This window comes from Oxyura jamaicensis, chromosome 3 (genome assembly GCF_011077185.1).
Source record: "Oxyura jamaicensis isolate SHBP4307 breed ruddy duck chromosome 3, BPBGC_Ojam_1.0, whole genome shotgun sequence".
Taxonomy (NCBI): domain Eukaryota; kingdom Metazoa; phylum Chordata; class Aves; order Anseriformes; family Anatidae; genus Oxyura; species Oxyura jamaicensis.
In genome coordinates this window covers 24,815,880-24,834,698 of record NC_048895.1, presented here as the reverse complement: position 1 = coordinate 24,834,698, position 18,819 = coordinate 24,815,880, and the positions used below count along the sequence as shown (strand labels likewise).

At 36.7% G+C, this 18,819-nt stretch overlaps 1 protein-coding gene across 7 annotated transcripts in view; it reads right to left on the bottom strand.

Moving 5' to 3' along the window:
• Nucleotides 1–18,819, bottom strand: part of LTBP1 (latent transforming growth factor beta binding protein 1) — a 207,865-nt gene that overhangs the window by 108,291 nt on the left and 80,755 nt on the right. For all 7 annotated transcript variants that reach the window (XM_035320455.1, XM_035320458.1, XM_035320457.1 and 4 more), the window contains 2 exons: nt 4,359–4,583; nt 2,712–2,989 (listed from right to left, as the gene is read on the bottom strand). In XM_035320455.1, coding sequence (XP_035176346.1) covers nt 2,712–2,989; nt 4,359–4,583 — 503 coding nt within the window. The remainder of the gene's footprint in view (nt 1–2,711; nt 2,990–4,358; nt 4,584–18,819) is intronic.

Genomic DNA, 18,819 nt, shown 5'->3' with positions numbered 1-18,819 from the left:
GTCACCTCTGGTCCCAGGATATTTAATAAAACATTACTGAAGCCAAATATACAACCCACCCTGCAAAAAAATGTATGAACACTGATGATTGTGGAAAACAGTAAGGATACCAAAATTATCCAGCCTAAACTCCAGAAACAACTTGCAACACATTGCCACTAATAAGGAAAGCACAGTTCAGCAACTTGTCTGAACAAATAAGAGAATGCTCATATTTAGCAATGAAAATACCAAAAAAAAAAAAAAACAAAACAAACAAACAAACAAAAAAAACAGAAAACCAAGTTATTTTAGAACAAATCTATATAAAGATTAAAGAAAAATAGGTGTCTTTCCCAGCCCAAGGTATATTTACAATATGCAAATAAACAATATCCATTGCCTTACTGTAGGAAAAACGTATTTCAGTTCCAGATTTGAAAGGTGAATGAATCACTTGAATCTACATTTATGGGAAGGTCTTAAATAAAAAAAGCTCTACAAAATACCAAAGGCCCCTGAAAAACCTTACTACGCTTTTCTCCAAAAATAATGCTGACTGGATGAATGAAGTTTGTTGGTGTTTTTTTTGTTTGTTTTGTTTTGTTTTAAAAAAGGAATGCATTATTCTAATATAGGAGGCACGAGGCACTACTCCTTCTTTAGAGCACTTCAAAGGCATAGTTTTTCAGGAATACTGTAAAAAACATTACATAAATTGGAGACTAAGTATTTCAGTAGTATTCTGAATCAAGCATGAAGACAATGCAAGTATATCTCCCCTTGCCCTTTAAAAAGGGAGCAAATTACTGTCTTCTAGTGAGTGCAGATTAAGCTTTAGTTCTAATACCAGTGTAAAGTGAGGGGCAAGCATAGCACACTGATCGTTTGGGATACATCTGAAATATCCCACTCAAGCATGTGGCGGAAAGAACAGACATTAAATTTATCCACTATAATAAGTAAGAAATAAAAGATGCAGCACTCATTGCCAAGTCTAACATTCTGAGGAAGGAGTTTTGTCTTCCTCTATATATGAGCACAAATACAAGTATGAATAAATAATAATAAACCACTAAGTATGATAAATTATTTTCAGCATTTTAAGACACCACATGATAATGCCATGTTTGTTAGAGCTCTCACTCGTAGGAAACAGAAAGTGTGTTTGACACAGACACAGCTTCTTTAAGTAAAACACAAACTTTCAGTTAAACATATGCTTCAACACTTGCCAGAATCAGGTTCCCAAAGAAAACGTTAAAGTTCTTACTATTCCTGAAACAGTCAAGCATGAAGATCTCACCAGTATAAATTAATGCTGTGGATTCAAAATCAAGCATTCAACTGTTAATGGATAATAACCTTGAATGTTCCATTTGCTAGCTTAATCTTGATTTTTTAAATTTAAAAATTAAATTAAAAAAATAAAATTGAGGGGAGACATGATGATGTTTAAATTTCATAGCATTTTTCAGAATTAATTATTTTTAAAAAATCACATGATGGTATTCATCAGTAGGTTTGGGGATTTTTAATTCCACAAAAATGGCTTCCGAAAAAGGTTTAATTTTGTCACTAGTAAGAATGCTATGATAATTAGAGAATTTAGCTGCCAATGTCTAACAATTGCCTGCAGAATATATCGGAAATAGATATATTTTTAGATGTTTGTAAATTGCCCAACTTTATGTGCATGCTATTTGAAAGACCAAAAGCTAACTAACCTTCTTGATGAATTCAAGTTTCTGTTTCCCATCATATAGATAATACAAATCTTCAATGTAACAGTCACCTTTTTTTTTTTTTTTTTTTTTTTTTAGCCTGAGTAAAACAACATATTCATTCTCTAGCATCATCCCTCGATACATATGAATGATTTTTTCTGAAATCCCCACAAATTTCAGACTCAGGCACACATTGAATATAATTCAGTCTGAAAAAATCAATTTTGGCAAAGTGGTAAGCAACAGATGATAGGGTCTAACTTTTTTGCAGTCTATTCATATATATATTTTCCCTCTCTGTATATCTACATAAATACGAAAATACGGAAAAATGATAATGCTGTATTGCTTAAAGTGTTTTCAAGAGCTGAAAGAATATGCAATTTTGAAAAGTCATATGTAAGACACTGGGGAGAACACGCTACTTTAAAATGAACTGTTTTAATGCTTTAGCAAAACTTCAGTTGGCTTTCACGATTTTTCTACCCCATTCAGTGGTCACATTTCAACAGATTCAAACCATTAACCTACAATACAGTCAAACATACAAAGTTGCTGAATAGGAATTTTGGAGAAAACTGTCAACTCCTTGAAAACCCCATGGCTGTTGAAAAGCACAAGCAAAGGGGGTTCATTAAAATAAAGGACAGTCAAAGCTGTGGAAGATGGTGTAACCTTAGTAGTTTGATTAGGAGATGAAGCTACAACATGAGTCATGTTTTCATTTGGAGAAATAGCTTATAAATGGAGAAATTATAGCTAGAACACCTGAAATAAAAACGTCAGAGATACAAGTTTACAGAAAATAAACAGATTCGCTTTAAGAAAAAGAAGGTTCAGAAGAATATTACTTGGTAAAACATCCTAAAACCCATTCTCAAAAAAATTCTTTGGAAAAGAATGTCAAATACATCACTTCCCTTTGATTGGTGAAAAATTATTTCAATCTTTCATAATATTGTTTTAAAGGTACCTGCCTCAAAAATCTAAGCAAACATTTCTTACCTGTGTCCCAATAGTCTCCTGGAAGCAGCGTCCAAGCTGAGTTTTAACTGAAACAGGAAACACATGAGGAATGGGTTGTTGATTTGTGTAAGTAGTATGTCCTTTCTGGGTCTTCTGATATGGAAGACCTTGGTAAGAGACCTGTGGATGTCCTGGCTGAGGTACTTTTGTTTTTTGTCCACTTGATGCGCTGTCAATTCTTGAAACTTGATGTATCTGAACTGAGGCTTCAGGGGGATGTTTCACATGGATATTCACTATGTTAGGAGGGAACTTCACTAAAGTAATTGAAAGAAAAACACATAAGAAAAATTAGTAATAAAATACATCAAAAAAGAGATCCCAGGCCCCTTTAAGAGGCTTCTTTTTGGTACATTAGAATTTGGATAAATTGCCTCAAAGTGACAAAAATATATACAACCCAAATTTGGGGGTTAGAGGGAAGGCTGAAAGAACACAGAGTCTGATTTCTTGAAACCGAGAAAATGAAAACTCTTCACATAGGAAAGAAAGACATTATAGGATTGTAAAGACTGCTATATAAACATGGGTGTCCAAATTGGCTGGTGCGACATTAATATTTGTGGTCGTACTTTGTAAAAAGAATCCCATTCAAAGTTCCAAAACTCAAACTCTACTGGGTTATTTTTGGATATATAGTAAGTTTTATTGTCTTTTTCAGATCCATCATCTTTCTCTGGAACACAGAAAAAGCTTCAGATTTCATTCCTTCACCTTGATATACCTGCCAAGTCCTGAATTTGCCCCTATAACAGTTGCCAGCATCTCAACCATCTAAAACCACCACTCCCTTCACTGAACTTTGAATTCAGGATTTGGCAGATAAAAAGGGAGGAAACATTTTTTCATATACTTCTGTTTTTAAATACAGTTGCAGTTTTAAGTCTGGCTATATAGATTGAGAACCTCCGGTCACTTAACGTGTATGTCTGTTCATGAGCCTCAAACCCCTTTTCATTGAAGCACAAAATGCCCTTAAACCATGCAACTCAATTGGATACTTGAGGGGAGAAGATTAATTAAATTCTCCTAATTAAGTTCTACTGCAGGTAAATGTACAAGGAAAAGACACAGAAGAAGAAGTAAGGCCCTTCATGGCTATTAGAGAGGTGTGTTTTTGATGGGTAAAGAATATTTTTATGGTCTACCATTTCGTCTAAAATAATTTGAACTGGAATTAAATAGCCACAAAAATAAATTTCTGTTCTGCTGTTTAGACAACTATAGTCTCTTATTCTCTCTTTTCAACCCCCACTTTTTTTTTAATTTGGAAAAGGTTTAGGGATCTTTAGGAACTAATGCTACAACATGGCTGAGGAACGTACTTCCTCCACCCTTCTTCACAGCATTTATGTAGCAGTATGAAAACCTCTTTTCTTTTTATTTATTTATTTTTCTCTATGATATTGTTATATTACATGGAAAGACTGTTCTATTTAATTGAATCATATCATGGCCATCCTACATTAAAAAGCTGTCAACAAAATTAACTTGAGGACTGTACCAAATGATATAATAAATATAGATTACATATTTAGTTTTACATTAGATTTCAATTTTTCTACATTGAAAAGTAAATAAACTCAATTCAAAAAAAAAAAAAAAAACTATCAAGAAAAAAGTTACCTTTTACACCTTGTTGTCCAGACATTGTCAGTGGTAAAGTATGAGTCGAGTGGATAATCTGAGATCCTACAGCCTTGTTCACCTGTTGTGTGTGATGATACAGTTTTGGAGTATTGGCAGTCTGCACAGGGATCTGACAAAGTTTGCCAGTGTAATTAGGAGGGCACTGGCATTTATCTCTAGAACTGCACTGGCCTCCATTCATGCATGGAAGGTGGCAAATAACTGAAATGAAAACAGAGAGAGAAATCTAGTCAATTACTTCAGCTGTAATTACATATTATCTGACTACATTTGACACAGCAGTTGAGGAAGAAAGGAAAAGGGCTGGAGCCTTTTATTCTTCTGACATCTGAGGAACAACTATCCCTCTGACACACGCTTCTGATTGCCTTGTGGTAGAACCACTTCCCTTCCCCTCCTCGTGACCTCTGCCTGGTTCACATCTTCTCTCCGTGACAAACACAGCAAGTACATTCTTCTCTTAGAGATCCCAGCTATTTTATTTCACTATGCTGTTACAAGACACTAAAAGAATACTGAGCCTGGCTGTACCTCTTATTCACACTTCTGTACAGGTATTCCTGTTTAGTCATCCTCCCATTTCTATAAATCTTGGACCACCTCAGGAAGACAGGGAAAAAGCCTCACTTGGAGAATATACAGTACTGGAGATAAGTCTTCCATTTTCACTGTCAGCCTAAGATGTACTCTGGAAAACCATGTCTTGCAGAGTGTCCAAATTTTTGCTCAAGATTTCTCTCTCAGATAAAAGATTTTGTGTACCTGACTATGAAAACTGTAAAAATAAAATTCTACTCAAATGATTTCAGAGATACTTTAACTCCAACATAAAGAGAAGGGTTAGTACTTCTGTGCCAGTCACTACTTGCACATTTACAGCAAGGTAAATTATCAGATGAAACAATAAAATTATCAACGTTAAGTGACAAATAATTCTTAACTCGTATACAGATAGTAATAGGCATGGTTCAGCACATTCTAAAAATATGATGTGGGACTTTATAATCAACTGTAATCTAGCTGAGCTGTCAATGTTTCAATATTTTCAATAATTAAATGATGTAAAAACAACAGAAAAAATACCCTAGCATTTGTTAAAGACAAACTATGGTCATTTTTTCTAGAAAAACAACAAAGTACCTATTCGTCAGGTCTCAGTTTAAAGATAAGATTTTGGTTGTAAAAATATATATTTTAAAAAATCTAGACTTTGCAGTAATTCTGACAATTTGCTGAATTGGTATTGCTCAGTTTATACTGAATTACAATAAAAATGAGATAATGCAAAGTAATTAGGAACCTAGAGCTTGGACTACAGTCGAAGTGGTGTAATCTCTGGACAACCACAGCCTACTGCCATTATTAACACTAATAAATGTCAGCATTGGAAAAAGAACCTGTGCGTTAAGTGTCACAAGAAGACAAAGTAGTCCATGGAGCTCCAACCCAGCTGTGTAATTCAGTTGGCCCAGGAGAAGTGCTACGGAAACGCAGCAAACAGCCTGGCTCAGAGCAGAGCACCATCAGATTGCACTGACAGGATGTGGGACATACATGCCTCATCGCCAGATAGGTTGGCCCACAAGTGTAAACAACCAAAAATGTTTTTCCATTCTACTCTGCAAATGTGCGCTTAATATTTTTATCATCTTATCTCATATTTTCATTTCATGTAAACTGAATAAAAGCACTTCAAGCTGCAGCACTGCAAATGCGCAATGAGAGGCCTAGTTGCCTCGAGAAGACCATCCTCTCCAGGAGAAGGCTGTTGTGACTGGATCCAGCCTTATGAAAGATGGCCTTGCAGAACAGCCATTACCTCAGGGCAAAAAGAAAGATGTTTTATCACAGAAATAATGAAAGCAAGATCTCACTCTCGCTCACGCATCATCTCTCCCTGAACTGCCACAAACGAGCAAGTTTGCCACATTGGCGACAATGCACAAAGATTTTCAGGTGCTTTGAAAAGATCTGTCTGAGCAAGGCTGAAAGCAAACAGGGAAAGCTATTGGATTTTCTGCAGAAGTAACATTGAACAATGAAACAGTGCATCATGGTGATAGCAATTTGGTATTTGAAAGAGTATGGTGAAAAAAAGGCAAACAGAAAGGGTATCAGCGAAGAAACTCTTAAAAAGGCTAACCCATCACCTTTCTTCCCTCCCTCCCCAGCCTTGAGGCAATAAGGTAACATTAAATACAGCCTTTAAATAATACAAATTTACTCAGTATTTCTACCAAAACAAATTATTTTCTTCTGAGCTCCCACTCCTGTAAAGCAGTTGGTTTTTGGAAGGCAGCCTAGCTGGGTACCCCTCCCTGACCAAGTGCTCCTCTCCCAAAGTGGCACCAAAAGCTTTGCTTCAAAGCAAAGGGTTGTGCTAAACATACTGAGTAGGAAAGATACCAACAGAAAAGGGTTCCTTCATGTGCTCTTCAGAATGGTTTGCTGTGGTTATTCACACAAGTAACTTGTGCAATTAAGTGCAAACAAACACTACTGAAAGGCCAAGTATGAGGTAAATAGTGAAAAATGTTTAATTTCTCTGTATTACCGTATCAACAGGGAAAAAAATCACTACGTCAACTGATTAATGTGTTGATTTACATCTCCTGAGGGTCTGGTCTAGTGCATGAGAAATGAACTTTAAATGGGAATGTATGAAATAATTTTGAAAATATAAAATTCTGTAATTAAAAAAAAAATCTTAACTATACAATTCTAATGCATACATTCTATTTGTTCTTACGTGGCTGATTATGTCCAGGCTAAACTAGATAATCTCAAATTGCAAAATTATGAGTAATGCAGAACTTTGTCAAAAAAATTGAAGACTGAAACCCATTGAAATAAAATATTTGTTAATTTTAAATAGGCAAAATAGGCATACATATGCTAATTGTGATGTTTCCTCAGATAGTTTATGTACAGGGAAAAGGACTACGTTTAATTACAACGCTGGTGTTGGAAATCACAGGCAGGTAATTTCACCAGAGCTAGGATTATAATGCAGACAAATCAAGAAAAGCGAGCAGAACAGGAGTAAGCCTCTGAAAAGGCAGAGAGAGGAAATGCTACTTTTCTTTGACAAAGCTCTGGGAATCACAGGTCAACAAAGAGCAAAGAGCCTTGGGGAAAGGACCACTTAAGACAGGAACTAGATACAAAGCCAGTGGATGTTTGAACAGCTCAACTTCTGAAAAAAAAATTGCTTTTAGTCATTGAGCTTAAAGAACTTAAACAGAATGGGTGAACGCTGCCAGCAGGCATAGAGGACACTCTCAGCAAAACACGGGCTAGGTGCTGGGAGAGACCATTAGAAGATGCTGGTCTTGCTCTTATGTTAACAACTGGCATTCAAACAAAGGGCCCATTGGAGCCAGATTTTCATTGGATTGCTCCTCTTCTCCTCTTAAGTGTGTATGCGTGTGTTGGGGGGTAACAATATCCATTATGGTGTGAATAGCTGCCTGAAGCATGATAAAAAAAAACATGGAGATAGGCCTGCACAAGACAACAAGAAATTTCAGTTCACATGTGGGTATCTTACAAACAAAACAAAAAGCATTAATGGAACGATCAAAGGTAACAGATTCTTCACTTTACACAAGTGAAGACTTGTAAACCAAATCTCTCAACTGTGTATCAAGGATCTGCCAACATACGAATGAACAAATTTAACAGTTTGTTTATATAAATGAACACCAACCCATTAGAGATATGGAGAGTGGTTTAAGGAGCTACAAACATTTTTACTTTTTTTCTTCATTCTTGAGCAATTAATTGGTAATATCAAGCTTTGATTTTTCTGGCATCCCAAAGCCTTGATTACCCCCACCTGGCACAGTTGTTGTGGTGCCGTCTTGAGATGCCCCCATATGGAGTCTCTGAAAGTCTGGATGCAAAGAAAAAGGAGAAACTTTGCAACATGAATCCTGATAAAGTTGCCATGGCTATGGATTGGAAACACAAGAACAGGGCGCGAATCATGAACAAAGAAACTATGAAACCACTGATACTATATTTGCAACTGTAATTACATCACTTAATTTGTTTTCAAGATACTCAGATGACCTTGAACAGCTCCAAATAAACTAATTTAATCAAGTCTGAATCTTTTTGTTTAATCAAAATAATGTGTAACAAAACAAATTCCAAGAACCTAAATCCCTCCTAATCCTTAGAAAATAGCCCATACTTACCCAAACGAACCCTGAGGATGTATGACAACTCCTTTCCTTTAAACAAAGTGTTGAAGAAAATGAAGATAACATTTGAAATGTTCCTCATCTAGCTTTCCAAATTCCTTTTCATATGCACTTCTGGGAACACGCAAGTTTCTCTCTCACTTCCCCTCACCACTCTTTGCCTTTTCTACTTACACGCTATCAACTATTCAAATGTAAGTACTATTCAATTACATCAACAGGCTCTCCAAGGAGAACTTTAATACTGCTCATTAGATCACAATATTTCCATGAATTAGTAGATTAATTTTGTCTGAGTACTACAAAGCTATCCAACATTACACTACATGTCTCACAGCAGTTCGTGCATCTTTATTCCATGCTGTGAACTAAGCATATAAAAAGTAAAAGAACCAACACAAAGATCTTCCAAGCAATTTTTTATAGGAAAGGATCATTATATTTAACGAAGGGAAGCACTACCATATAAAATGATATTCTTGCAACATGGTGCTTAGGAAAAAGTCCAAATGCTGAGGTCTTACATAAAGTTCTGTGCAATCACTCCAGACCTAAGCGCAGAAACTAACAGAAATCCAAAGAAGCACTGATGGCTGGGGATCCAGCAGCGGTGGAGAATGCTCTTTTTTTGCTCACCAGTGATAAAATGGGAAGTGATATGCAGCTTATGTGAATAACCTGCTTACCACCCACAAATCCCTAGTAACACACCACTGTGATTCACAGAAATAAATAGTGAGGCCAGCACCAGATTTGGTGCTGGACATAAGCAAATCCACAGAACTGGTGATGGGTTGTCTGAGCCCTAACTCTACTGCTGAGAGAGGAGTCATGATATCGGACAAATGAGTGTCATGTGAGGGGTGAATTCTCCCTGTCACAGGACTTTTTAATGAAATCACTATTATTCAAGCTATGACAAGGGGACAAAAACTGGCTTTGAGGGTCTCCTCTGTTTTCCTTTGTTGTTTATAAACAAGATTGTATTCAATGACCTAAGGATAAAGTAGATTAATATCCTACAATTTGCATAATAACATGCAGTTATGCATTTTTAGAAGCATATTTCAAAATAAGAACGTTCCTGGAAAATCAGTGCATGAAATGTGGGTAGAATGACAGTGCAGGCTTCCTCAGTTAAGTATACCAAAAGATACAAAGTAAAAAAATATAATGAGAGTTGTCACATAGAAATCTCTGTAGTAAATAGCATGAATTAGTTCATTACTAGTTTAGTTAGATATAAGCTTACACAAATGTAGATTCCCCTGTAATGGCATGGCTTTAAACATGCAAGATGTTTACAATGACTAATTGTAAACTAGTAGGAGTGATAGAAAATAAAATAGCATAGGTAGAGGGCGTATTTCCAAGATTGTCCCTGCTGAACTAAGTTTCTTTATAAGAGTCTGTTTTTTAATCAGACTTCCTGGATACCATTTTTGAATAAGAACACCAAAATCTAGTTTATATACTCCCAGGATTTTCTTTCTCCTTATTCTGAGCTTCTGTAGTTATTGTAAACAAACTACAAAGTTGTTACTTGTGTTCCTTCACATATAAAATCCCATCAATTTTTAATCTTTGTACAAGAAACTACATGCACTCCCTGAAGTGACTACTGCATTCTAACATTCTCATTTATTGAGAGAGAAATAAATCATCTAAAAATGTTTACAAGAGGAATGTTACAAGATAGTATGTTCCTTTACGCCAGACTTGACCAGATAACGATAGAGGAACTATATTGAATGTGCTGCCCCCGTCACCTTCATGTGGCCTATTATAACAGATGTGTGAAAATTCTAACAAGGATCTTATCAAATGAATTCTTACTCCAAATGCTGCAATGCAAGAATAGAAATTGACCTAAAGAGCTGAATGTGACACTGAAGGCACTTCAGAAACTTCCTCTGGAAAGAAAGTTAAGATCTGCAACACTGGACGAAAAAGCATAAAACAGCAACCTACTTCAGACATATCAGCATAAGCAAAAATAAGCAGCCATTAAGCTGGGTTCTCAGCTATCGTGAATTAATGTGATAACTGATTTTGTTAGAATTAATCTATTTACAGCCCCTGTTGATCAGTCGTTTATCTTTCAACTATTATTACAAAGGGATGTTTCAGAAACTAACACAGCACCAGTTGGGAATGGGGTCTTAAGTACTGCAGTTTATCCAGACAAGGAAACCAAATTATTGCCAAAATAAACAAGCTTTGTGATGTTATTCCTGTCTGGATCAGGCATGTTCAGAAAAAGAAAAAAGAGTCTCTCAAAGAAAATCAAGTTAGCCACAAAGAACAGTCCTGAAGTTCAGCATTTCCAAAAGCAATCTTTTCTGTATATAATTGTTATTTTCAGTATGTAAAATTATTATCTTACATTTGCACTATTAAAATAATTAAAAAAAAAACAAAACATTTAAGGATATATCCAGAATGATGACATAGCTCAGGAATTATATCCATTCACTTACTCTAACATCCCCCCTCACATAAAATAATATTAATACTAAGCTAATTAGCGAGGTCTTTTCGTTAGTTTTTTGCTAAGTATATATAACATTTCAAGATTGCTAACAATAAAGTCGTAAGCAAACATTAGATTCAAAGGATATTCTTGACTAATAAGGAATTATTGAGAAAGAGAATGAATCACACTCAGTAAGGACAACTGTCTTTACTTCCCTGTAATACAGCTGCAACCACATTCCTTCCTGTTAGGAAGACCAAAGCAGCAGGCTGCCTCCAAAATACCCCAGAATCTGGAGATCTTTGAGAGTTGAATTCAAAGCACTGTTCTTAGCTTCCTTCTAGTCTCGTGAATTTGATAGAGCTGTGAATCACTAACAAGTAGTAGTCACTAAAGCTGCCTGGGCAGGCATCATTTTAGATTTTAAAATAATACTGCCATGGATCCTGGGGAATTGCTCTTTCTCTGGAAGGATTTGTCTGCTCAACAGATAAAATAAACAAGCTCCCAAACAGCCTTCTCTTTCTTTCATTCTCTCTACTCCATGAAATGCCACACTGCATATATTTAAAAAAAAAGAAAGAAAGAAAAAAAAAGACATCGCAGTAAAGAAGCTCAATAGTTGCCATGATGCCTTTGGCTAGAGATTTTTAAATTGCTGAGTGTTTACATTGGTGAAGAAAAACTTTACAGACACACTATGTCGCTGTTGCAGACATGAAAGTTTTCAGGCTGCAGTCATACCATGCGACAAAACAAACTTTCTACAAGCTTTCGTAGACAAACCTCCACTTTCCTTGCACTGAAAACTTAGTTCCACAACCAAGAATTATTACAGTTGTTTTTTTTTAAATTCTACTACGGATCTACAATAATACATTTAAAATAAACAGAAAAGAAATCATATTAAATATTTAAATAATAAAATACATTTCTTTAAATTAAATTGTACTTTCCTAGATTTTCCAAACTCCTCCATGAGCCGCTATCAGCATTAAGCTTTAACAAATCATGCATTAAAGCCTAATTAGAGGAATGTCTATGATGCTACATAACGCAGCACTACATGGCAATTACCAAGGAAAGCAAGTGGAAGAAAATTTCACAAAATAAGATTACCTCTATCTTCAGGCATTTTATGTATTTCTATCTCCCAACGTCAAACTCTCCATTTAAAATCCATTCTCTCAGTTGGGAAGTACAGGCTCAGCTTCTGGGATGATCATTATCTCCGTGAGTAATTGAGCTTTCTGTGAGCTGCTGAAAGGCTGTCTAACAATTAGCATCACTTAGTGGTCGTGTCAACTCACTGTAAACAAGGTGCAGTATGTGTAACGGATTAAGTATATACCAGAAGTGTCTATGTATGAAAAAAGGGGAGCGACACTGTCGTTACCGGAAGTGAAAAGCATTGAGATTCTATCCAAGGATAAAGACAGAGTCCATTAGGTGTTGCCTTAGTTCTTTCCACTATTTTATGGGATTGCTTGTCAACATGAACAATCTCATTAATTCCAGAGAGGCTGCTCTCACGAAGCATACTTGGCCCAGCTCTCTTACAAGCTCTCTAACAAAGGCCCCCCAAACCATCCACATGAAGGACAGTCACCCTCCCTGGAGCTCTCCAGACCGGAAGGCAGCGTGGCTCTGAAGGAGTGAGGGAAGTAACTTGCACATCAGACTGCAGGACTGGAATGGGGGTCTCAGTCCTCAGAAAGGGCCTTACACCTAGAAATTAAGTAATTTCAGATGCATGAGGCCAAGGCATGCACCAGAAGCCAGTTACGGAACAGAAAATGAAAAATATAGATGGAGCACAACCTGCAGATTAAGACTGCTAGACTTGGGTGTTTATTAACGGAGCTGTGTCTAAATCCCCACTGTTAACAACAAATTCTTCCAGGGTAGTCAATACAGTCAATGTACCCAAGAGAGCTGCTCAACTGACCAATTGTAAGTGGCTTTATCAGAGTGAGCTGAACAAATTTCTAAACCTCCACTGACGGTAATGAAAGTTTCAACATGCACCTTGCATGTGGATGCTGACATTTAGGCTGTCTCAAACTGAATCCTACTGTGTGCCCGTTTTTCATTAGAAAAGTCTAACGGTAGTGGAGTATCAGTCATTCTTCAATGGAGATTATGTCGTCACGTATCAAGAGATCCTGCCACTGAAAACTGAGGAGGGAGTTGTAGATTATGATGGACATGGCAGCAAAACATTTTAAAGAAATAAACATGTGTTGAGTGAGCATCATGATCATGAAGAAACCTAAAACTAACACACAATATAATTTCACTGTACTGTACTACTGACAGGTCTTCCCCAGTTTTAAACCAAGTACTATGAAAAACTTGTGCAGAAAAGCTGGATGTTAGTGACTTGGTGAAGATACGTACACAAAGCCAACCAAGAGGCAACAGATATGCACCCTGGCGTTCCAACCATCTCTCGATGTGGGTCTGGAAGTTAACTCTCTCATAGGACCTGTATCACCTCCAAGATCATGGGATGAGAAGCCTGCTACCCTGAGGCATGTCAAATGCCATCAGGGGCCTGTGTATAGGTGACTGAAATGAGCACCATCTGACCAACAGCTCCCCACAATGTTATTACAGCGTGGAAGAAATGGGATGGATGGAAAATAATTTTAGACTATTCAAATGCTACCAGAAAAATTAAAGGAATGCTCTATCATGGAAAATGGCCCAAAGTTCTGGTTACCAAACATAAACAGGGTATAGCAAAAACGGTAATTGAGAAATAATTGACAGGAGGATTCTGCCTCACTAACATGCATGATGCTCACAGTCAATCTTGCTAAATCTGCTTCCAATATTCTCAACATCTGAGATGACTCAGACGCTATTTTTGGAGGGAAGTGGATAGAGTGTTAAGGGATGACTTACTCCTATCCCGATTACATTTGTAGAATCTATTGATTTTATTAGCGCTGATGCCGTTATGTTGAATATGATAAAGACATTATGCCTAGAATCCAGATACTAAGGAAGAAGTATTAGTTGCCGTTTTTCAGGAATTAATGCATTGCAAATGGCCTATATCAGACCTCGATAAAGATGCCAACGGATACAGACAAGGTACTCCAGTCATTTCTTCAGATTTCTACAATATGCTGGTATGAATTTTCCTTTTTGTTCAAGACGTATGCAACTGAACTAAAATCTCTAGTGAAGCCATGCTTGAAAACATAGCAAGTTAGCAACATGGTTTAAAACCATCATTCTTAAATCTTTCCTGCAGAATACAAGTGTGTATATATATATATTGCAAAATGGTATGCTACAGTATAAAGATTTCACAGGTATCATTTTAAGCAGTCCTGAATAACTTAATTACCACTATCAAAGGGAACACTGAATTTAATGCACCCTGTATCTGATGAAAACTAATGGTTCCTATGTTCCTGGTACTTTTAAGGCTCTTGCTAGTCTGTATAGTGTATGTGTGCCTGAGCATGCATAATGTGTATTAGTTGATCTTGTAATACATCTGTTTTCAATAAACAGAGCAAGAATTCAATGGAAGGACAGATATCTAACAGACATCTTCATTGCTACAGGATCCTACCAGCAAGCACTCTTCCTTTCTGGTGCCAGCTGAGCAGCCGTACACACCTTGAAGCACTACAAGATTAACGAGTTACTGGACCATAATGGCACTAAGCTGTTAGTGCTTGTGCACTCGTACAACCTGTTGATGTCACTGAATGGATCTCTGCTCTGATAATAGAATATTAGGCTGTTTCTAAGAGATGTAATGGACTCTCAGAGTAAAAAAAAAAAAAAAAAAAAAAAAAAAGTAACAGACAGTAGCGCAAGGGAGAGAAAAGAGGTACTCTTAGACATCAAGCTACTTGGATACTATCAGACAGAATGGAAAAATGTCCAGAGAAACATTTAAGCTATGTGGCCACACCTATATTATGCAACAGCTCTGAAGACCACAGAAGTAGTAGAGCTGACACTAGCCAGGGATGTCAGCATCATAACAATTTCTGGCAACTGAGCAATAGATATGGAAGCTGACATCCATCCCATTTAACCTTCTGCACCTTTTTGAACCGTCTCTGCTAGGAGTGCTTATTTCTGAGATTTCCCACTCTTGTCTGTGAAGAGAGGCTCACCCAGAAGGCTATTCAGGTCACCAGTGGGACAATCTGTCATACAAGTGTGTCCTGACCCAGGAACCTCTATATCATTTGGTGAGTGGAGTGGATCCCCAACCTTAGGTCCAAAGGTCTATGAGCACTGATCTACTGCACCTCATACCACAAGACAAGTTTAGAATAAAGAAAAGCCACAAAAAATGCAGTCATTAAAAAAAAAAAAATCTAATGTCAGGAGACTGCTCTGCAATTACTGTAACATTACCATAGTGCTCATTTTTGTGTGAAAAAGTTTATAAGAAAAAAAAATTAGGAATAAGCTCTTTCAAGTGGATACCCATTAACATAAAATAATAGCTCATAATCCAGACCTTCCTGGACTAGTTAAAAAAAACATAAGCTATCTAAGATTTTCTGGCACTGTCTACATCACAAAAAATTGGAAAGTTTTCTAGGGAGTTGACCTTGAGGAGGTGACACAATATGAGAATTTTGGGAAGGATATTATTCAGAGCTTGAGTAATAAATTAGGTCATAGGAGACCAGTGAAAAGCAAGAGACTCAAATCCTGGAGTTCCGAAGGAGAAAAGGAACAGAGGCAGTGCTAACGAGTAGGAAGGCTGAAAGTTACTCTGTGGAGAAAGTAGTTGGACTAAAAGCCATACACCTTCAACACTTATCATTGTGGTTCTTTTAACCACATGTAAGAGTTGTATAAATTACTGCACAAGCAGTACAATATAGTCAGCACTGACTGGTCACGTAGAGTTCCAGGGAATTAAATGTGCACCTCAGTCTCCTGAGCTGTATGCAGCCCCCTCACCAAGCTTCATGCCACAGTACATAGGGGTCCGGAGTGCACTAAAATGCCTGCAAGTACAAAAAAAATCCCTCTGCCCCAACTGCCACAACAGGCAGAAATGAAAAATGGTGTTCCAGCACCTACACATACATCCAACATAACAGGCTGAATTTAATAAAACAATAAGTAAAAGATATATCTTTAATAAATCATATAATCTTTAATAAATCATATAATCTTAATAAATCAATATAATCTTTAATAAAACAATAAGTAAAAGACACGATGGACACATACTGACTGCAGGAGACTACCACCAGAGTTATGTTACAGAGCTGGTCTCATTTGGTTCCTTGCACCAGTAGTTTCCAGATTAGGGTGCAAACACCCTATATGGTATACAAGACCATGCATAGAGGTGCTGGGAAAAAAAAAGCTTTGTTTTTTTCCCTACCATGAATAAATATGAAATAAACACAGTTTTTAAAAAATTATCAGTTAATTTCCATTTTTATGTGCTTTATAATGCACATAATATACTAGTACAGTATATTTATTAAAAAAAAGTTTGGAGGCCACTGCCCTATTCAATCTATGGACAGAGATAATCCCTCTCAGGGAGGAGTCAGAGAACCTAAATTCCTGAATTACGAAAACTTGCTGCATGTTTCCCTGACCTTGAAGTATCTGAATAATGTCAAATACAAAATTTAACTTAATAGTTCAGCTTATCACCTTTAAGTTAAACTAAAATATAATGAACGTGACATATTAACAAAATATTTGGCTGAATAAGATACAGATGAGAATGCTCTCTGTGACTGGGCTTCTTAGAGCTCAAACCTCTTCCTGTGTGAGAAGCAAACACCCATTTTCCTTCTATTCATTGACCTGACCTTAAGACTTTGTAAGAGGTTTACTTAAAACAAGTTGGAAATTCCCATGGGCTTCAATTTGATTCACATTTTTAAATGCCTGCCTGAAAGTTCCCAGTTCCCTTTTCACAGTTCAGATTTTTTTTTGACAGATACCAATCTCAGGGAATTTAAACGCGTGCACAGTGAAGATATATTTCATCTTCCCAAACGAAGATCCACAACTCTCTTTGCGCCTGTGCTACAAACTAGGCCTCTCAGTTGCAGAGTGCTACTCAAACCTCAGTGCTAATTATAGGTAGCAACGGGTAGGTGCAAGTTATACTACACTGAGCAGAGACCAGAATTATCTGGAGGAGAACAAACACCAAAAAAAATGGTGGAGAGAGGCTGAACTGGGAAGGACTGTGATCACTAAAGAGCAGCGATACCCGCTTGTTTCCTTCTGATTGTGTCTTATCCAAAAGAACACATTAAATACGAAGCCATTTGATTAAAAACAACAAAAAAATCCACAATACATGGCATATTTTATACCAGGAGAGAAATCTGTCAGACTCTTCTGTGCTTGCATAATTCACAGGGAACTCACTTCTTTTTTTTAAGCCAGAGTTGGCATATACTCGATCTTCAGTGAGGTATGTGCAAAGACATTTGGTTTAGCAATAACAAAATTATAGCTGTACAAGGTAGTGTGTTTATTTGGATATGCAACAATGTAATCATTCAAATAAATGCACTCTTAGTTCTCTTTTTACAGTACTTCAAGTCAGATGTACATAAACTAATCCCTATAAATTAAAACCATATACAGTAAAATAAAGCATTATGCATTTTAACTTTGTGTTCTGTTTTGCTTTAACTTTGAGGGAAACATACTCCATGTGTTTTTGAATGGCTGCAGGTGTGGATTTTGTACCACTTCCATTTGTGGTTTTTCCTATGACTGCACATCCAAAAAACTGTGTTCTCTATAATATACAGTTTGGTGAGTGCTTTGAAAGCAGATGGCCTTGTGCTTCACAATGATGGCCTGAAGTCCTTAAGGTGAGCAAGGAAGTGGAAATGGGTTGCTAACAGGCTTGTCTAAGTTCAGTCTCATTAAGATCATCTGGCTGAACAATATATTGTCTTTAAATTAGCATCTGGCTTCTGTTAGAATCAGAGGGGAAGACGTCAAATTTGAGTAATTAGTTTAAGATTATGGAGAAAGAGCTCACAGATGCTGAAAACTGTATGGCAGATATCAGAGCTATTTGTTGATGACAAGCACTGATAAATACATGGGGGAAAAAAAGCATTCCTTCTGAGCAGATGTGGTTATCAACAACAATAAAGCACTTAAGATAGCATTTCTTTCTCTTTGTAATTTGAGCATAGGTGGCCAAAAATTACCGTAAAACGCTGAACACTGACCGAACTGCAGTGGTACATCTGCATTACAGACTAGAACTTAAGTCCACTAGCGGTTCACGTTCAGAAAGCCTACACTACACTACCTGGATTGTAAGTAAATGAACTCATTCTCTTGTCTGCTCACGTTTACATTATAGAACAAATAGAGGTTGGAAAAATGAATACCTGTTAAATTGATGTTCATAAGTGGTTCCTCCCAGAATCAACTTGCAGATGTTTTGCTTTGGCTCTGCAGACTGGGAAATACCTTTTTTTATAGCATCTTTTATAAGGCAGAGGATGTAAACAATTCATGAAATAGTTCCACCATTATCTGTCTGTCTTTCTATTTTACCTACTTGGTCCAGTGTCTGAGGATAAATACTTGGCTTTCATTTTGCTACAGCTGTTACAATGCTGCTGCATGAATAAATATTTCAAGCATGGTCATCACTTATACAGATTACATTTCAAATTACCAGCTAAAGCAGTGAATAAAAACTTTAATGTCTTGATCCTGAAAGAGAATGCAAGAGCAGCTCTGACAGGCT